The sequence below is a fragment of the Haliaeetus leucocephalus genome, unplaced genomic scaffold (assembly GCF_000737465.1).
Source record: "Haliaeetus leucocephalus isolate CR32 unplaced genomic scaffold, Haliaeetus_leucocephalus-4.0 Scaffold646, whole genome shotgun sequence".
NCBI lineage: Eukaryota > Metazoa > Chordata > Aves > Accipitriformes > Accipitridae > Haliaeetus > Haliaeetus leucocephalus.
In genome coordinates this window covers 3957018-3978382 of record NW_010973082.1, presented here as the reverse complement: position 1 = coordinate 3978382, position 21365 = coordinate 3957018, and the positions used below count along the sequence as shown (strand labels likewise).

The following is a 21365-nucleotide window of genomic DNA, read 5'->3' as shown; positions in this document are numbered from 1 at the left end:
TCCATTCAGTCCTTGTGGCAATGGGTGGGAAGAGTCTTGTTTGCATGACAGGATTTCAGGGGGCGATTGCTTTTTGTTTAGGTTTCTTCCATGACTGCTGTATGGGCCCTGGAGGGCTACAACAAAAGTAGAGCATATATATGAGATTCATGGGGCTGAAGCATGCTGAGGTAACCAAGAAGCAAAGCCGTTAGTGCAGGAGTGACTGTGCCAGAGCCAGTCACTGTGTGTTTGCAGCCTGGAGACTGTCAGCAATTGCTCTGGGTGGGGTGTTTGTGCTATGTCCAGTCTTGGCTCTGGTGGGAGTTCCTCTTGGTTGTCTGAATCCTGTGTGTGGGCCAAGATCCTTAGCTGGATGAATACTGTGGAAGTTTTCTGTCTGTGGAATGAAGGTTGTAATGTGGGGGGGACAGCTCCATGGACCTGCCACAGTGGCTGTGCTTCCCTGAATATTTTTGAGACTTCCATCCAGTGACTTATTTGCAGCATCTGCCTCCTTCCTTGCCCATCAGCTCCACACTTCTGAGAGCATCCTTGCGTTTAAACAGTGCTTACTTCCTTATCATCCCTCTGAGAAGCTGAGATGCTGTGCCTCAGTGCGACTCTCCCCTCACCCCCCATCCTTAGAAAGCAGCTCAGTCTATATTTACCAGTGGTGTGCACAAAGGCAAACATTGTCAGGGACTCATTGTAACTGTCCCAATTACCCTGAGTTCATTTGCATAAGAAGATTGACTAGCCTGTGGTAGTGGCTTTGCCTTGGCCATCTGATATGGGACACTTAGATTTGGGGAGCAGAAAAGAACTAGAGTTCCCAGGCTGGGTGTGGAATGGGGTGACAGTTTTGGTCCCTAACAGCGCTGGTGCTATGGCAGCCCTTCCTGGAAGGAGGATGACTTGTCAGCTCCCAGCCACTGGCAGCACAACTCTGCCTGATTCAGTTGTGATAGCTGCCAGTTTCCCAGAGATGCAGATTCAAGGAACCCCAAGCATGCCTGAGCTCCTGGCTGTCCCATCTGAGTAAATCCTTCTCCTGTATAGTCTGTGTGTGTGTATTTATGTATTTATTTTTAGTAGGTGTTGACCCTGCTTGAATGCTTTTAGACTAAGCAGTGACCTGCCTTGTGTTGTCACTTCCCTCGGGCACATGTAACCTCTCTTCCTTCTATTTGGATTTCTTCCAGAGAGCTAGCTGTTCCTGCAGGCAGGCACTAAAGGGAGAGGAAAGCAGCTGGGATGAAGCCCAAGTGAGGAAGCAGGCTGGAATGGTATGATCTCTTGACCCAAAGCAATAGCTAGTGCTGTTAGGGCTTGCTCACACTGCAGCAGCTGCACAGCTCACGCTCCTTTCACTGAATTGAGAATTATTCATATTCTCTTTCCCTTCCCCCAGTGCCATATGTAACATGAGCTGCCCGTGCCCAGGCTGGCAGATGGAAAAGCAAGTCACTCGTCTATTTCCAGTAAAGGTTCTTCATAGGCTCAACTGGCCTGTCAAGTTACAATGTTCAAGCTTGTCAGCTTTGGCAGAGCAGCCTTTCTGGAGACCCTTACAGTCCCTCTGCCACTGCTGTGTGTGTGCAAATGCCTGCGCAAACGCACATCTACCCCTTCATCTGCCTGCTGCTTCCAGGAGAGACTCTCGCATTTTAACATCTTTCCTTTTTGCTTGTGGATATCACCAAGCTTAGTGTACTTCCTGGGAGTGCTTTGACCTTTACTCTTAACCCCTCCTTAAAAATCTCCCCTCTAGTATTTGGCAATTTCCAATTTTTACTAGTCAGTTATTAGGTGGCAACGTAGGAGTGCTTCATGGAGGTGGCTGGAGCGCAGGCAGCTCATCTCAACCATAGTAGTATTTTAAAGCCTCTTGCATTCTTGGGTGAATTACTTCGCCTTTCTGCCTTTTGTTCCCAGTTCGTAAAGTGGAACTCTGTCTACTGAGCCAACGGCAGTGGTACCACTGTGAATCATAGAGAGCACAAATTGTCATTTCAAAATGCACTCTGTGATAGAGACCTGATTGCTAATGGCCAGATCCCAAGCTTCTGTCCTATATTTTTGGACCTCTCTGAGAGGGATTGATGATCCAGCATTGATTTTCTCAGGAACTCCTTTGCTATTTCTTTAGCGGGGGGGGGAAGGAATCCTCATGTCTTTTCTTGGATGAGTTGCTGCTTGTGCTCTGACTCCAGGATGCTCACATTTTTTGCCTGAAATTAACTGCATTGATACTGTTATATTTACTTGGTGCAAGAAACATCAAAAAAGAAAGGGGCAGAACCAGAGTCTCAAGTTGAGGCACAAATGGACCCCTCGTGGTTCCTCTAACAACATTTTAAAAGCCAGTTTGTATGTTTGACTGCCCCTATGTGTTGAAAAGGCAAAGTAGGGTCAAGTCTTAGATTTAAATTTGTTTTCCTTTCCATTGTGTTTGTTTTTGAGGGCTGTGTCCTACCTTCTACTGGGTTTCTATGACCTCTCATTTCGGCTTGTGTGACAGTGGAGTCTATTTATGAACAAGCAAAACATGAGCTCCAGACACTGAATTAGCTTTTAAATGGTTGTTCCTAATAAATATAAAAGATTTTTTGAGCATGAAGTAAAGGGATATGATTTAAGGCCTTATGCTATCCCTTTTAGACTGAGTCACTGTATCTTTTGCTTTGCAGTTGGGAAAATTAGATTCGTCACAGGATCATGTAGGGGGTGACTGATAGACCTAGGAGGATAACAGATACCTTGGCCTATCTAAATCTGCACAACCAAAAGGGGTGGGAGTGTATCCAGTTTTCAGCTCTGCCGCTGAGGTTCAAGTAATAAGATGTGGCCTTTCTAAATGCTTTATTTTCCCCAGCTGTGAAAAGCGCAGAGGTGAGTGAATAGTGGTATGTAGAGTTTTGTTTGCAATTCCCCAAAAGATTGGGAAAAATGCTTTTTGTTCCTCTTTTTGAGCAAAATATTTAGTTTGACTTGAGCCAAACCATCTGGGCACTCTGAACATAAACATAAATGGTAATTTTCTAATGAAACATTTTGAAAATGGTAACGTCCAGTGTTTTGGCCTCGTAGAATCTGAGGGAACTTCTTCTAAACTATCAATGTTCAAAGCTAAGGCAAATTCACAGGAAAGTCTTGGCATGACTGAAATCTCCAAGTTTTTGCTTGGAAAAGTTTTGTTTTGAAAAAAAATTATTCTGACTTTAAAAGTGGAAGAAAACCCTGCAAATAACACTGATGATAAACAATGTTTCAATGTCATACATATGAACTGCATCTTGTCCCACTTTTAGGGTAGTGTTACACTTGCATCTCTTGGGCTGCTGCTTGTTAGTTATCTTGGTGCTTTATCCTATCAGCTGTTTCCATGTCACTGGCTCAGTTTTGCTACAATTCTCTTTGATGGGGGCCGTCTGCCTTTGGTAGCTGCTGTTCGAGTTGCTCTGGGTTCATGAGAATTTGTTGACTGGGAGCAAAGAAGGTGCGTGATGGTGGAGGGATTATACAGGGACAGATGACGGTAACACTGTCTGCTCCAGGCAGCTTTTCTGGTCCAGGATTAAAGTTCATGCTGTGTTACTTGCGTCTCTCTCTAAGGCCTTGTCAAGTCCATGTGGGAAGCTATTCTGCCTGCACTATTTCACTTTGTGCTGCTCAGCTTGCTCTCTGCCTCATTTCTCCTCCCCTCTTTCCCTTTCCATTCAAGCGGCACCTTTCAGTCTTCCCCATTCAGGTCTGTCTTTGCTCTCTGCCCTGTGTAAAACTTCCATGCCCTCCCTACCATTCATCATCTCTTGCTCATTCACCTCCCTACTTGCCTTTCTCCATTCATCTGGGCTTCCTCTCGGCCAGTCTGGGCTGCCCTCTCCTCCTGCCCCTTCCGCAGTCCTTCTTTTGTGTCTTTGCACTCCCTTCTCCATGACCATCCGAAGCACAGCAGTCTGCAGCATGGTCTGTGAGGATGCTCTGCTAGAAGTTGGCCCCACTTGATGGGCTAATTAATCCCCAATAGAAGCCTGGTGGGATTGTTTTGGGTGGATTTGTCTCTCTAGTTACCCTGCAGGTGAGAAGATTATTTTTTTTCCCCCCACTCTCTTCCTGCTTCCCAGAGATGCAGCATGATGCATGAGTAGGAGGAGTATTGCCATTTCCTAACCTTCCTTTTCAGTCTGGTCTTTCTGTCTCTCCCTCCTGGCTTGTTTCCCCTTTGTTTGTAGTGGTTGCAACTCTCAGGTAACTCCTTGGGAGGTGGTTTTGATTTCCTCATTCCTGAGGAGCATAACATGCATTCTCTTAATTATGCTGGCTCTCTAATTATGGTTGTTGCCTGTGCCTTCTCTGCTTCCTTCTTCTAATCATCTACATTGGGGTTGTATCAGTTTTGGAAAGCCATCTCTGCACTTGAATGTGTGTTTTAAGTGTTACTCTGGAAATAGCTTGTGAATTGCAGTAGCCAGGGCTTGTTGTTTCTAAGTCTCAGTGCAGCCACAAAACTGTGCTTGTGATGCAGACACTGTAAATATGGACCACAGGCCTCTGCCAAAGATCCCCCAGCCTGCTGTGCACATGGTCCCCTACAGCTCGCACCGATACTGGCAGTGTGCAGACATCACCCCATCCCACTGAAGGAGCAGGTCTCTGCTGCAGTGTGGCAGGAGAACTAAGTGGGAGGTCTGCTTGCCTGTGGGTGCCCATGGGGGGCTTCAGCTTTGAATGGTTAAACTGCATTCAAGCCAGTCTGTTCAAGTAAAAGGGGAATATTAGAGCTTGGGAAGAGTGCACAGGGTTGTCAGAGGAAGCAGGTGCTCTTTAAAGCGTGTGTGAGCCCTGTACACATGAGAAATCTGATTAGTTCAGTAAAGAAGGCAGAAAAGAGGTAGAGGCAGGCAAGGAGAGGGGCTCTGTGAGTGAGTGCAGGTTTGACTGACAGGGCGAGCGCTCTGTTGTGTGGGAGGCTGTGAAGGGAGTATCCGCTGCTGTCTCCCGAGGCAATAAGGAGCCCCTGATATGGCTCAAGCAGGGCCAGGCTCTGTGAGGACTTGCCAATGCCGTGAGAAAGAGCTTTTCCCCTGATAACTGTCTAAAAGAGGGATTTCAAACCATGCTGTGGTATAGTTTGTTGTCAGGCTGGTGAACGTGTAAAAGGGGTTCCCTATTCACCATGTTTGGACCCCACAGAGATGTTACACCTTGCAGGGCACAGCTAGCCCGAGGCCAGCCCTGCATTTTGTCACCTGCAGGGAGAACTGCTCTGCTCCAGCTATAAGGCTTGGGCAGGGAACCTGCATGGACAGCACTTCTTCCTATGAAGTTAGTTGCATTCCTGTTGTGGAGTCTTTAAGTCATGATTTGCTTTAAAACTTCAGACATGTTTTGTGTCTGTTTGAAAACTGTGGCAAAGAGAACTCTAGAAACACTGTGCTTTGCATTGTATTTGTCCCTTGTATCCGGTAATAAGATATAAGGCGTATAAGAAGACAAAAATGCAGCTTAATTTCTCTCACTTGTGGTTGTGCAGCTTTGGCACTTGGACAAAACTGTTCTACCCTTAAACCAAAGTATATTTGGCATAGCAGACACTGGGAAAGTGCAAACACTGCAGACCTTACCCTTGCAGTCCTTCATGGAGGGAACCTGCAGTCTGGGTGTCATCCAGGACTGATTTGGATATATTGCCTAAGAAACAATGTGAACCACCACAGCTTCCAGCAGTCTGGCTCCTTACTGCAGTTGTAACCACTGTGATCACCCTGGAAAGATGCAAGCCAGGATTACTTGTTCTCAAGTGTTTAAATGGTAGAGGCTAGAGTAATAATACTTCCAGCTCCGGGCTCCATTTGGAACCAGCCTGCTTGGAGTACTTTTGAGATAGTTATGTTGTTGCAGTGTAACGCCAAGTACCTACAAGGCATTGCAGGGAATCATGCGGTAACCTCTGCTTCTTCACAAGGCTGACATTATCTTCTGCTCCAGTTTAGCTTGGAAAGCAGAGGAGTTTCTTTGGTAGCTTCTAGTCCCCATGACTGAACAAAGCCAGCTGTAAAATCAGTATGAGTTAAATATGTTTCCCAGTCTGTTTAGTAGGAGTTTTGCTCTGTGGTTGTTGTTCTAACCAGAAGCGTGGTTTGAATTCCAGTATAGGTGGGTCATTCTGGTTATATGTATGTTACGGCAGTTTTTAGTTGGGGCTTTAAATGCATCTGTTTGGCTTAAGTTTTTCTGAGCCCTAATAGCTTGCAGTCAGGTCAGAAGGGAACTGTTGGGATCATCTAGTCTCTCATAATGAAGGCCAGAAGATTTTCTGAGTGGTCTTCTGCTTGACCTCGGCCATATCTCATCTCCTAGGAAAACTTGCAATTCAATTGTAAAACTTCTGGTGAAGTTAGTGAGACATTTCACTTGTTATTAGTAAAAATAATCAACTTATTCTAATCTAAAGCTGCCCAGCTTTGACCTCTAGGCCCTAGAGGTGATTATACCTTTGTCACAGTGGAGAATCTTCTACTGCCAAATTTTTGTTCCCTTTGTGGTTCTTCTGGACAGCGATCAAGTCATTGCTTAACCTTCCCTTTCATAAGCTAATGAATTGAGCCTGTCAGTGGAGCCAGTCAGACTATACCAGTAACAAAGTGCCAAACGCAGAGGTAATGTCACCTCGTTTACAAACCTGCAGGTCATGTTTAGTTTTTTGAAGGCAGTGAGAGCTCTCAGTGTAACAAACAAGGCTTTTTTTTTCCCCAGAGTAGCTGCTTCTGAAGATGGCATTCCCCATCCTGTAAGCTGGCTGACGTTCTTGGCTCCTGGCCATATGGCTTTCCATTTGTTTTTACTGTAATATGTATTGTTTGCAAGCACCCAGCTTTACCAAAAGACCCAGCTCATGCTCAGTAACTTGCTGCTTTAGCTCATCTGTGAGCATGATGCAGACTTATCTTAAACTTTGGAGAAAGTCACTAATGATAATTCTGTAGGGGCAAGAACAAATTCTCATGGGTCCCCATTAGTGGCATCTCCATGTGATGGTAGCTCTCTAGCTTAGTTTTATTTTTGAGACCTGTCAAATAGGCAGACTTTAGCATGTTGAATGTGTGACAGCCTGAGTTTGTGTCACAGTAAGTCCTCAAACACAGGGTTTTCTGGTGATGTCACATGCCCTGCAGAAATCAGTTATACCAGCGATCCTGTCCTATGATCTGCACCAAGTTTGTATTCCCATCCAGATAATATCAGCTGAATATAATCTGTTTTCTGTAGCCTATTCTGACTGATATTAGACCAGTTCTCCTTCCATTACGCATTACTCAATATCAGTCATCTGTTCATTTGCTGTGGGTTGCTATTAGGCCAACAGACCTGCTTTGTCCCATTAAATTCTTGTCACAGCCCTGCAGTTTTGGGAGTGGTGTGTGTGCCTGTTGCCATGTTTGGACAGGAGTTTGGGAGCCGTGGTTGGAAGGTTGCTAATGCAAAGCTGGAAGAAAGGTAAAAAGCAGATCTTGATGTTCCTCCAGTATTCCCAGACTTGCAGAAAATCAGTATTACTATTGGCTTTTAAAAATCTTTTGGATGAAAGTTACATTGACCTGCTGATTCAAAACTATCTAACTTTGGCAGCTGCTGTGTAATGTTCTCCAGAGTTACTGCTGGGACAGAAAGTGTGTCATCATCGTATAATAGAAATAATTCATTGGGCTTTTGTCCATATACAGAACATAGACATTTCAACTACTGCAGATTCTTTTGCGCTGGTACCACCTATGCTACTTTTTCTAGATAATATCAGACCAAAACCCTGTTTTGAATGAGGAGACTCATCTGCCTCACCTGTACCAGCAGAGACCCTGCTGTGACAGGTGGCATTATTGATAGCAGTGAATTTTACAGCAATGCTTGCATACGTTTACTTAACCGGGGTTAAGCAGGGATCTGACTGCAGGAACTTGGCCTGAAATACAGCCCCAGCTGAACAGCTATTCTGACTGTTGTGTTTTGGTTTTTGGTTTTTGTTGGGTTTTTTTATTTTCCTCATAGCAATAGTGATTAGAGCCTGTCTGTCTCCCAGCTGTGATGTTGACTGTGCATGCTATGCCTTCTGTTGAGTTATGTAGTCCAAATAAATGCAGCATCCCACCCAGAGTGTATTGCATTTCAGCTCGGAATGAAATGGCTTATGCATTATGTCCCTTCATGACGTAGAAGCCCTGAGAGATGTGATTAATAGTGATACAAGATTTTGAGATCCTCCAATAAGACATGACTAAAAAGAGATAAACCATAATTATGTGGTGGTAAATGAGAATATCATGTGTCATGGTAGTATAGATATTGCTCTTTTCAGCTTTTGATATTTAATGCCTTATACCATCCAGATGAAAAGTAGGTTTAATTTTAATTAGACTGTGGAACTCATTGCCTCAGGAGATTGTGGAGCCCTAAAAACTAGAGGAATTCAAAAGGGAGAGCAAGAGATTGGGCATTTGTACATATAATAATGTCTGGGCCAGTGCTGACAAGCAGATCTAGAAAGAGTGTTAAACCTCCTTACTAAGGATTTAAGAAAAGGTTTTAACTGTTAGGGTGGGTTTGGTCATGGTAGTCACTAGGTGATCTCTTGTAGGCTTCATCTTGTCCACAATCTCAGAAATGTGCGGATAGTCAGCACCAGAACTGGGCTGGTGATGCAAGATACATGACTTGCCAGTCTGGGCTGTAACCTGCCCAGCCTGTTGCTGCAGCTGAGGACATCTGTCCAGCAAAATATGCAAGGTGCCCAGTGCTGGATCAAGATTAAAAATTTTATTTCTACCAAAAAAAACCTCCACTACTTTTTAGAGTGCCTCAGCTTCTTTCCATTAGTCTTAATGCACTTACATAAATAATAAAACAGGAAGAAGCAGAGCTGGAGAAGGCTCAGTCTATAAACATGTCTCTTTGCATTAAGCCTTGTGGCATAATGGAGGGCATCTCCTGCCATCCATGCTGTCTCGTTAATCATGTAATTATCTCCCTCACTTTCAGTGCTTCATCTCCTTCCTTGTCAGTGCTGCTGATAATAGAGCTTCTATTTACCCTGGCTTCTTTCTGGGGAGCGGCTTTGGTTTCAAAGCCAGCACAGTGGCATATTTTGAATAATTTAGTTCTGGGTGGCTTGAACACTGTGTGTAATTCCCCAGCTGAGACTGGAGGCTGATTGCTGTGAGTGTTCTGCCAGAAGGCTGATCTGGAGAGAGGCAGTGGGATGGCTCAGAGTGGTGGGTCGTTGAGACAGCAGAGGGCTGAAAGCTAGCTCAACAGGTTCTGTGAGTGCTTCTCAGCTCTATCCTCTCTTAGTGTCTTAGCAAGGACTTGCAGCAAGAAACCCACAGGCAGAGGAAGGACAGGGGAGGGAGTTGCATAAAAAATGTATATGGAAACAGAAACATGGATTTGGGTACCTGGCTGAGCATGATAGAATTCCCCAGCAAGCTGTGGGTCAGAAATTCCAGGGGTCTCCGAATGCAGGATTTGCTTGGACCAGGGGTCTGAACATCTGTGGAGTCAAAGAGTTCAATGTGGTGTCCAGCTGTCATTGGCTTTGGAAAGTTTGGTATGTTTCTATACCTGAAACTTCGGCAGAAGGCCAGGTCTCTTCATATTCTCCCTGTGCTCCTTGGCCTTGTGGCTTGCTAATTGCTCTTTGCCATTGCAGCCATCATCCAGTCATGCTCTGTAAGTGATCCACAGCCCTCACTGTGCTAGATCACGCAGGCACAGGTGTGTTGCTTGTGCCATATAGATGGGGAAGTCAAGGCACTACAAGAGGCACCTGGGCTCACTCCAGAAATCTTGGCAATACCAAGAATCAAACCTGGTCCCAAAGCCCTCTTTCCTATCTGCCTAACTGAGCAGTGGTGCACTCCTGAATCCTTTTATTCTCCCGTTCATGTTCAATCTGTACTTCCAGTATCTGTTTAGATGAAGTGCTTTTGCAGAAGGTAACAACAGATGGTAGTAATGTAGGTCCTTTTCTTGTCTTTGCGCCTAAGATAGTAGGAAAAATAAATTAGAGCAGAAAGTCCTCTACAGGTTGGCCAGCCAGCTAATGAACCTGGTCCTTCAGGCTACTCTGCCCTTCAAGGAAAAGGGAATCTTATACCAGCTCCCTCCATCTCCAGTTTGCCATGTGCTGCATGCAGAGAGATACTTACCCAAATCCAGGTGATGGACCATCTGCTCTGCAAATGCCTCCCTGCCTAGGTGAATGCTGAGCTGGGAAGCTCTGTGCTCTCTCACTGCAGCTTTCCGGGGAGCGGGTCTGTCTGGGGACCCTGCTTGGTGAATTAGTGAGGGTATATCCTCCGTGCTTAAATGCAGTCTGGCTTTTGAGAGCTGGGTGATGTTTCCAGCCCTCGGGTTCACCTCGGGTCAAAGCAATCAAACGTGCACTAAAAGTACTGCTGGACAGCCCTTAATCACTTTATATTGTCTGGGCAGTAGTGGGTAAATTCATTATTTACAGGGGAAGAGAGTGTGCGTCACTGGAGCCAGCACTAATGTTTTACCACATGTGTTCAGGCAACTGAGATTATGTGAGTTTTAATGGTGAGAGGCTGGATTTCAAGGTGGAGGAATGTACACTTACCTTTGACTGGTCTTCCTCTCTTCTGGATCAGAGTTTCTCCCCTCATGTGCACCTCCTGCTATTGGAAGAGAGAGCAGGATCATTAACCTGCTGGGAAGATCATCACCACCAGGCAGTGATGAAACTCCTGTTAAAACAGCCTCTGCTTTTTGCCCTCTCATTTGGATTATAAGGCAGACTTTCATCTTCTGCCTTGTCATTCCTTTAATCTTCATCAAAGGAGCAAATGCTACGTATACTGTTGCCACATTGTTGGGGTTTTTCCTGGGCTTTTTTTAAACAGACAAAAAAATCCCTCTCACCAACTTACAGCATGACCCTAAAGGTTATGCAAAGGTAGAGAGTGGGTTCTGGTAAAATGTGTGACTATCTTGAGGAGAGTTTCAATGCCTGTCTTTAAATGTCTTTTCACAGCTTCAACTTGGAGTCTGTCAATTTCATGTATTGACTTGGAGATGCTTGATTTAACTACAGCATGGCCCTTGAGGCTGGAGATGGTCTGGTTGTTTCCAGAGATTGTTAGCATCCCTAGATTGCAGAGACTATGCCATCTAATGGTCTGAGTTCAAATCCAGCAAATTTAGAGTGGTTTCTGAAACCCTTGGAGATGAACAGATTTTGCATGTGATCGACTCCCTCTTTCCAGTGGGAAAGGGCCTAATGTGAACAAGAAGCAGGCCTACTATTGGTAGCTCCTTTCTGGTAGGAAATAACACAGGAGTTGTCATTTCCATGTAACAGGAGGGGAAGCTAAAGCTGAGGGCGATTTATTTCCAGAATCTGTCTCCTAGTCTGGAGAAGAAGTGGGGTCAGTGCCAGGAGGCCTGACTGCCAGGCCAGTGTCTCCCAGAGATGAAGATACCGCTGGACCATAGAATGATTCAGATTTGAAGGGACTGATCCTACTCAAAGCCAACTTCCTAATTAGATGAAGTTGCTTGGAGTCTTGCCCATTGCAAAGACAACTTATGGCTTGGGTGATGCCAAGACAAAGCCCCTTGATGAGGAAACCACGGGTCATAGCAAATTCTCGGTTCCTGCAACAGATCTACAATCCTAAAGCCAGCCAAGGATCCTCATGTTGTGCCCAGTTCAGCTGTTGACTCTCCAGCTGCTCTGATGCCCCAGAGGGCTGTTTGCCATGAGGGAGGGGAGCAGCTGGCTGCGCTATGTGAAATGTCTGCGTTTTCCCAAGATGCCCATTGTCTGTCTGCAGCACCAGCCTCCACCCTACTTGCTCACTGAGCCGTGGCTGATGTGTCTTTAATTAAAGAGGAGGAACAATTTGAGATTTCATTTTCTTTTCTCAACCGTATTTCCTATTTCCATCAGAGTTTGCAGGGCCCCCTCCCCTTACATTTGTCTTGTAGTTTTGCTGTGGGGCCTTCAGTTTATGGCGTGTCTGCTCTAAAATAAGGAAGAAATAGCAAAAAATAGCTTGTTTTGGGCCAGGGAATTAAGATCCTGAGTCAGATGGCTGCTATGGTCATTAACATATTTACATTTTTGCTTAAGAGCCTGGTTGAGGATCAAGGGAGTTAAGGGTGATTGTCATTGAAATGCGGAGGAAACCTTGCATGAAATTGCCGTTAGTGTCCTATTGTTTGGGGGGGTGAGGGGGGGCAAATGGCCTTCCTCATCCCTGCACCCGTTGTGTTGCACTTGTTTGCCCAAGTAGATGGGCAGAGGCAGAAGGAACTACGCTGAAGGAAGCCACTGTGCTGACTTAGCTGCTGGGAGGCTTTGCCTGGGGAGCTGTGTCCCTGTGGGGCTGAACCTGGGGCTCAGCGCAGCCATGCTGCTGGCTGCCAGTCATCGTCTGTCCTCTCGGTGAGACAAAGGTGCTTGGCTGGGCTTGTGGGACAACTAGCCCTTAACAAGATCATCATGGATAAATACATGAAGCGTGTAGCAAAGGTCAGTTGCCTCTTTTATAATTGATGGACCCAAGTGTTTTGACTGTGCCGTCACATGTTGTTTTTGCCGTGTGTAGGGACACATGTTCTGCAGGACCAGCTCAACCCCTTGATTTTTGTGGTTAGCTGTGATATCAGAAACAAGGTTTGAGGCAGTTTGAAGTGTTGAGGTGGATTCTGAGTGCTGTAGTGACAGATTTTTATATGCTGAAAAAAAATGTTTAAACATAAATAAGAGAACTCCCTTACAGCTGGGGTTTACAGAAAAACATTCTGCTCCAGGTTGTGGAAGCAGTGGTCTAGTCCTGCTCTGAGGCAGGGTTTTTTAGTTCAGATGCCAGTTGTTCATTGTTCACCTCTTACTCTTTCATGCTGTTCAGATCCGCTGTTTTAATTCAAACCTATTTCTAGTTAGTATCATTAACTTAGTGCCAAAAAGAAAATTATACGTAGTAATGTGAAAGAAGAGAAGAGCTTCCCTAGCACATTTACAGTACTGAAAATACTAGCTACCTTCTGCCACTGCTTTGATTTTGGTGGGACAAGCAGCAAGACAGTGAGCTGAAGGAGGAATGCCGGTACCTATTGGTGTGAGAAAGAAGCATCTTTGGAGCAGAGGCTCATTTGTAGCCACCAGACAGGCTTCAGCTGCCTGTCCGTTCGGGAAGCCAGCAGCCAGTAACAGCTATGGACAGTACCATCTTGAGTGACAGGATCGTATCTGCTCTAGTGCTAGTAAGTCTGGAGTCATTAGTGTGTCCTTGTGGGCTGGTTTGAAGCTTTGAAGCGGTTTTGTAGTTTTTGTTCTTGGTTACAAAATGTTTCTTTTTGGAATGCATTAAAGCAGAAAAAAGTCTGGGAAAAGTTGTTTGTGATCTGAGCAGCTCTTTTGTGCTTCGGGAGCCTGTATGCTTCAGCTCTGTATCTCTTCTGCCCTTTGAAGGAATAGCCATGTTCCCCATGGCTGTGGCCATTGGTCTTTTCTACAAAGTCAAACAATGAGCACACAGCATGGGGAGAGTCCCACACTTCAGTCACTGACCCTGGCCCTCAAAGCAGGGAGGCATTTAAGCTTTCAGGGAACAAATGGTTTTGTCCTAGACAAGCTAGGTTCTGACATCTCAAATGTCAAGATACAGTTAAAGTGGTGCAGTTAAATAAGATGTTGGTTAGGTCAAATGTTTTCAGGAAACAAGGATGAACGCAGCAGTAGCTATGGGATTGCAGGTGTTAGATCCATTCACTGAATGACTCATCCCCCAGCTTCTGCAAATTCCCCTTGAGAAAGGTCATCTCAGGTATTATGCTAATAATACTTTATTTCCTGCGTATCTGTGCCTCTGGGATTGGGCATTGGAAAATTAGGCTGGCTTGGGAGTCCCAGCAAGAGCCAAAAAGCATCAGAGCTGAGCCAGAGTGCAGAAGCCCTGATTTTGTGGTTGGTTATAGAATTTGATCTGTTAACTCAAAGCATCAGAGTGGGCTGGAGTAGGGGAGCTAAACTTCTCCAGGGATTAATATTAAGCCCTTGTTTAACAGTAAACAGCTGATGAAATCCACCTTTGGCTCTGAGAGCCAGCTGTCAGGAAGGTACATCCAGGCCACCTTGCAAGGACAGAACAACCCTTGGCAGAGGGCGGGGGAGAGTGCCCAGCTCTGACTGTCCACAGGTCACTTGGTTTGTCTTGTTTTGTGTAATTCACTTGCCTCAGCAGCTTCTTCACAGAGGGGGCTGCTGCTTTGACGAAATCGCAGACCAGCTCTGCTCCAACAACGGGCTGTGATCTCCCCTCCTCAGATTAGACAGTTTCTCCTCACAAAGCAGCCAGTGATAGCAGAAGTCCCCAGGAGCAGCAGGACAAAGGTGCTCCTGCCGGATGGAGATGGAGCCAGATCCTCGCACGTGGGCACTGCGTCCTCTAAACAAGCTGCCCGTGCCTGAGGCTGGTCTATTTTATAGCTGCTCTGCTTGCTGCAGAGCAGTGCCAGCCCTGCCGCTGGCAGGCTGCATCATGTGCCCCATTCCCCTTCTTACCTCCTCCCTTGCCAAGGCAGCCTTTACTCCGCCGCGTCTGATTGAAGGCCCGGCGCCTGTTCAGCTTTTGTTCTCCGTTAGGAAAGAGCAAGGATTGTCAGGACCTTTTTGGCTCTGCCAAGGCCTTTTATGTCCCAAATGTTTCCATGAAAAGACTCCCTCCTGACCACCCTGCCCCCTGACAGCCATTCAATCCAGCCAACAAGCTTGATATCATTATCTACAAAAGGAGGCCAGTGAGCACCAGGGTCCTCGCAGCCAAGTTTGGGAAATCAAAGGCAAATCTCCCAGCAACAGAGAGCTGGCAGAGATCAGACTGCACCACAGCTAGCGCGGGCTGGTCTGGCAGCTTGCATCCACTAGTTTTCTAAGCACAAAAGAAACATGCTCGGCGTGGTGCCAGCACTGGCTTTGTCGGGGCTGGGGGTGTGCCTGCCTGCGAGCTGGCAGCCCCTTGCAGAGTGCCCTGGGGAGCTCAGCGTGGGCTAGTCGCTGGAAGCAGTCGTAAGTTTGAACAGTCTTGCAAAGCTGTCTCTTTTTTGGTCAGTGGCATTTTTAGGAGGTTAACCACTTAGTCTGAGGGAAAACAGTGATGTTTTTGGTCAGAGTGGGATTCACTGCAAGTCTCACCTGGGACTTTCCTTCTAATGAGTCTAGTTTATGTTCTGAAAACAGCACGTGGCTGCCTTGTCACTTTTAGTTTGACATAACGTTCATCTGCTTTGCTCCCTGTCCAAAGACTTTCTTCCCAATCCATCTTAAAACAGAGAGCTCTTCAGCAGTGAAATCATTTACCATTTTGAAGGCATCTGTAGAGGTGATCTGGAAAAGTGACTGTCAGAAATACTGAGCACAGAAAGGGCTTGAGGAGGGATGGCATATTCCCGTGGTGCAACTGTGTTGGGAAATACAGGAGTAAAATTGTTTTCAGTACGTTTTGTCTGACAGACTGCATCTCTGGTTTGCTTGATAGTCCAGATAAAAAGGGATATAAAAAATAGCCAAGAGAAATGATGATGCAGAGGGAAGGAAGGTGATGGGAGCTGACTTAGCTGAAGCTTGGGTGGAGACAGGGTGATGGTGTGGATGATAATGCTTGGGTTCACCTCTCTGCAGCAGGGTGCTTTGCAGTCCCTGGGCAGTGAAAGGAAGCTGGAGATGGGGGTGATTGCAGGGCAATGCGCCACCAAAGCCTAGAGCAGCCCCTGGGGTCCTAGTGGGCCTCCTGCAGGTGATGAATGCATTGGCAGAGTTGTGTGTAACGTGGAATGGTTAATTGTAGCACTTTCCCCTCCTATCCCAGTTCGATCCCGACAACACCGGCTACATCAGCACCGAGAAGTTTCGCTCCCTTCTCCAGAGACACGGCTCGGAGCTGGACCCCCACAAGCTGGAGGTCCTGCTGGCCCTGGCAGACAGCAACTCTGAGGGGAGGATCTGCTACCAGGACTTCGTCAACCTGGTGAGTGCTCTGGCTGGCAGGGCCTTTGAGTCCTTGGCTCTGCTTAAAACATTGGCTGTTGAGGGACAGTCCCTTTCCCTCCCTCCCTCTATCAACACCAGTGTTTGCTGTTTCCCTGCATCACACTCTGCATGGGCTTGCTGAAGTATTCAGTGGTGACTGAACTCTCAAGCCCAGAGTCAAGTTGCTGCTGATTTTTCCAGGGAAACAAGTTTGCATGGGAAGAAACTGGGGGAGCAGTTGTAAGAGGAGCATGAAGCAATGGCTGCTGCTAGTTTTGAGGCTTTTGCTCTCAATATCAATTGGTAGCTGTTGTAAGGAGCCATTTGTTTGGAAGCAGAGGTCTGTCAGTCTGAATGTCTCCTATTTTATCTAGAGATTTCACCACTCCCAGGCAAAATATAACACGGTGTTGACTTGCAGGGTGGAGTCATATTGCACTGCTGTAGGCATCAACAGCAACAGGGATAAAGTGTTTCTAGGTCATGTTCATTTTATCCCAGGTGAGATGTCTCAGACTGTGTGAGTCATGATCTGGATGCCTCTCTGTCTTTACTAATGAGTCAATTAGTGAAGGGATCTCTCTGTTTCTCATCAAGGCAGTTCGGTGAGCCAACACAGATGTAGACATGTGTTGTTAGATGCCCAGGATGGCCTAGAAATGTTGTTTGCAAGATGGGTATCTTGAACAGTGGCCATTCCAGGGGCTTTGCCCTGTTCTTGCTCTGTCATTCCCCACCTGAGTCCCAGAAGATTTAGTACAGTAGTAAGAGAAACCTGTGTGACAAAGTCAATGAGCAGTGGAAGTCAGTGACATATCTAAGGTTTTGCTGGAAAGCTGGATGTTTTCTCGATGCAGAGTATAATAATTTGCATCTCTGTGTTCCTTCAGTCAACATGGGGATTTGATCCCTCCATTTGTCATGGTCACTTATGCATGTGTTCTCGATTGAGAAAGAGTCTTCTGTATGTCCTGTCTTCACATTAATCAGAAAAGTATGATAACAGGGCATAGTTGTCAAGGATCCAGGTCACAACCTGGTCAGGCTGTGGGCAGTGTGAAGGTGAAATTATTGTGATGCAATGACATAGATCTGCTGTATCTAATCAAGCCGTCTTGTTAGCCCCTTGCAAGTATTTAGGTACACAGTAAAATAAATGTAGCAACTATTAAATAGATCACAGTGAGTGTGAGGTTTTCCTCAGCTCCAGCTTAATAAGCAGTGTGGTCAATGGTACTCTGTGATCGGTGGTGTATTTATAGTAACAGCTGCTTGTTCTACAGTTTGGTATATTCAAAGTACCATGCAAGCAAGCATTCACTAATTGAGCTGCACAACACTTAGGTAGCAGGAAGAGGTATCATCTAATTTCTTTTACAGAAATGATGGCCTAGGGCCAGCCAATACGTTAGCAAGAGGCTCAGGAATAGAACTAGGCTTTTTCCTCTCTCCTTGCTCCACTGAGCTCCAGAGCAGCACAAGCTAATGAGAGGCAGGTGGGAGGTGAAAGGCTTGGACATCCTCCTCCTTTGGGGAATAGGAGATCGTGCCAGCTCACGCCCACCTGATGTAATTTCTGCAAAATGGCAAATTTCCTTTGCTACTATTGAATGACTCCTGTAAAGAAGCCATTGGTTTTTCTGTCATCAGTCTCTCTACCCTCATCTGCGTTTTTTGCACTTTCTAATCAATAGGCAATGCAAATGCCAGAACATTAAACTACTTACAAATGGCATCTCTCTCCTCACTCCTCCTCTAGCTGCTATTGATTTCTAACATCCAAACTTTTTAGGACTCCTCCTCTTTTCCCTAGTTTCCTGCTCCGAAACCTGCCTTGTGAACTTCCTGATGGAAAGAAACAGCACAGTTGACACAGAATCACTGTGAAATGAGTGATTTCCTTCACTTTGTAGCTGTCAATCCTGGAAACTATGTGTGGTGATGTTTAAGTACATGCTTGTGCTTGATGATCATCAGCCATCTCTGCTTTTTGCTCAGGTTAATTTGTCTGTTTCTGTAGCTTAGCAAGAATTGATCTGCTCCCCAAATTGATAGTACTGGATGTGGGGAAGGGAAAGGCTAACCTTTTACTAGATCCACAAAGGTTTTACAAGCATGGCTCTGTGCATGTGGTTTTCCTTTTCTCCGTCAATATTCATGAACAAGTGCTCTGACACGAGAATCTCATGGCCTACCAAATGTGTCTGAGGTACTGAAACTCTGAGCAAGAAGTAAAATTGCATTAATAAGGCTCTGGCCACTGGAGGGGACTTGAGGGGAGGACCGGGGCTGGGTATCAGAGATGCATTACAGTGCAGTTGTCAAAGCAGAGGTGTGGAAGGAAGGAGATTCCTCTGTGTGTGTGTCTCACAAGCAGCTCTTTTGGTTTCTTTCCAAGCATGGGATGGAAGGAGCCGATGAGCTGCCTGCTCAAGCTACTATGAAAAAAACTAACTCTATCCCAGCCAAAGCCAGTACAAACATGCACTGTCTCACAGAATCCAGCAGAAAGTAAGGTTTGACCTCTGGGCACCAAGAGAACTGTCTTCAATGGTCAGCTCCTGGGATATGATATCCTCTTTGTTTTTTCCCTCAGCTTTGCTAATGTTGATAAAAATCAAGCAGGGAGGGTCTTCCCTTTTTTCAGCCTTGTAGAACCCTTGATCTTTGCTGGATTCCCTGGAAGTGTGACAGAATGTGATGCTTATTCTGCAGGGTGCTTGGCTACTTACTAGAGTCTGATGCCAAGAGATGCTATTAGTGATCACAGAAGCACCTGTAACTCTACGGAATTATTATTTTCAGAAGTCACTACAGGCCATAAACCTCACAAAGCAATAGTGTTAACACATTGTTTCCTCCAGGGTACTGCATGTCCCAGAGAGGGCAGTAAAAAATGCTTGCAGCTGTATGCTCCAACATCATCACGAGCACCAAGACTTTTGCCTGCTCTTTCAGACACTGTGATCCCCAACTAAAGGACTGCTATTGAGCAATGCTGTGTTATCTCCTGATGTCCAAAGTGTATTGTGAACTTCTAGATGTACCAAAAATTTAATTCCAGGACATCTCACCTTAATAAGGAGACCCAGATATACTCCCACAACACATATGCCTGTTCTCAACTCAGCAAAGCAGCTTAAATTTCTGAAATTGAAAGTTTTACAGGATGAGAATAGACCCTAGAAATCACTCAGTAAGTAATTTCAGTAATGAATGAATTCAGGGAAGCTGAAGACTCCTGGTGTCATCTGCAAACAAAGGGCTGAAAAAAAATCAGATAGGCAACTCATTGGGAATTATTTCTCCTCTGTACCCCTGCGATTCATCTAATGTAGTTGTAAAACACAATGCTGCAATCATAGCCACTTCTGTTTCTACACTGGGGCTTACAAGAATGGCAGAAAGCAGTTTCAGATGGGATTTCTTATCCTGTGTCTGAGACAGTGCAGAATAACAAAAGTGTTTCCTGTACAAGTGGAGATGTCTTGTGCATTTCTGTTGTCTGGTTGCTTTTCTGCATTGTGAAGAGAGATGCTGAAAATGCACAGTGGAAATTCTGGCTATGAACAGCATAGGCCACAGGAGGAGATAATGAGCAAAGCTGTTTAACTAACTTTGCTACTTTGAGAGAGGAGACAAGTCAGGAGGTAATTATAGTTGAGATGTTCTTTGCCAGGATCCTTGCTGAACAGCAGTTGCTGCTGGCAGTCCTGGACTACTTCACATTATATCCTGTGAACTGTAACAGAGCTAAAGGGCAGAGCAGCGAGGCCCTGGAGAGACTCAGTCTCATTCTCTGGCTAAACCTTCATTGTCTTCTCTGCCTGGGAATGTGGATTGTTGCTTTGGACAGGCTGGGTCGTGGCTTTACCACCTCTTCACCCTCTTGATGTGTTCCTCTTCAGACATGTGAGCAGAATCAAAGGGGTACAATGGAGCTTCTGAGACCTTACTCTGCTTGACGGAGGGGCAATATGGAGCCAGTTCAGGCTGTGGTGGTAGCTTATATTCTCTTGTTGTGAAAATTGGGTAAGTAATTCCTAGCCTTACTCTGGGCAAGGAAAGTTTTACAGAATGTTGTGTTTATTAAAGTAGCTTTTGCTAGAAGAGTAAATCACAGCTTATATTGAGACTAAAGCAAAATCCATTCTGCAGCCCAAGAGATTTCTCTGCCAGTGCAACTCTACAGATCACGTCTGAACCAAATGTGTTGTAAAAGCTGACCTCAATGCATTCAGTGTGGTCCAGATTGGACCTGCCGGCATGGGGCAGGAGGACTTGAGGGGGGAAGGGAATGTGGCTGTCGCCCATTCCAACACTGGCACTACCCTGGGGCGAGCCCCTGGTGCACACTGAAGGTCTCTCTGTCCCTGCTTCGGATCTCATAATCAAAGGGCAGGACTGGAAGTCAGGTGGACCAAAGTTTTGTTCCTCGCTCTGCAAAGACTCACTGTGAAACTTTTGGAAACCTCATGTCTCTGTGCCTCATGGGTCTGTTTCTCCAGCAGATGGAAGGAGGTAAGAGTTGCATCTCTTTTGGGGTTCACAGTTTTGGCAAAGTCAATGGCAGTTCTTCAGAGGAAGAAGAGCCAGGTGCTGGGGAACCAGCTCTCTGATGAGCATTTGCTTGGGGAGCTGTGTTGGGTCTACAAGAGCTGAGGACAAATGCCATTCCCTGAAGGCAATGGTATTTCAGCGTTTGGGAGGAATTAGTAAGCTCTGAGACAGACTTCATGTGACTTGGGAAAAACAAAACACTGCTGCTTCCAACAGAAATGTTTAGCTGTATCTTTGTAGTAACTGCAAGCTGATGTAGCATCTCAGTAGTGAGCAAAATATATTAGCTAAATAAACATCCTTTGTTTTTCATATCAAGAATTAACACCCACCTTGCTTTCCCTGGCCTTGCTGGCTTCTAGGCACAAGCTAATTATACCTCATTTTCAGTGAGCAACATGCATATTTTTTTAAGCACTGTATAACAATAATCAGGTCACCCTAATCCAAACTTTGCTGGCGCCAGCACACTTTACCCTTCAGAGAAAGATTTCCTTTAGTTTTTGTGATTTCCTCTCTGGCTTGCTCAGTGTGCTGCCAAACTGCAAACCCTGCCTCCTCAAGTAAAGAAATAAAACTGCAGATACAGGCTAAGAAATCTGCAGCCTCTGCTCTTCCTCCTCACGAGTGACAGATACGCAGGTCTATTGGCCATCAGAGAAGGTGAGAGGAACATATCTTTACAGTAGTTTCTTAATTCATGGAAGAGGCTGGAACATGATTAGCTGTTAGTGGAAGGCTGTCTTTTCTGCCGTTACGCCCAAGCGGG

At 45.7% G+C, this 21365-nt stretch overlaps 1 protein-coding gene across 1 annotated transcript in view; it reads left to right on the top strand.

The window, feature by feature from the left end:
- The window catches only part of RHBDL3 (rhomboid, veinlet-like 3 (Drosophila)), a 64940-nt gene that overhangs the window by 23030 nt on the left and 20545 nt on the right, over positions 1-21365 (top strand). The window contains exon 2 of the mRNA XM_010578740.1: positions 15876-16034. Within this exon, the coding sequence (XP_010577042.1) occupies positions 15876-16034 (159 nt within the window). The remainder of the gene's footprint in view (positions 1-15875; positions 16035-21365) is intronic.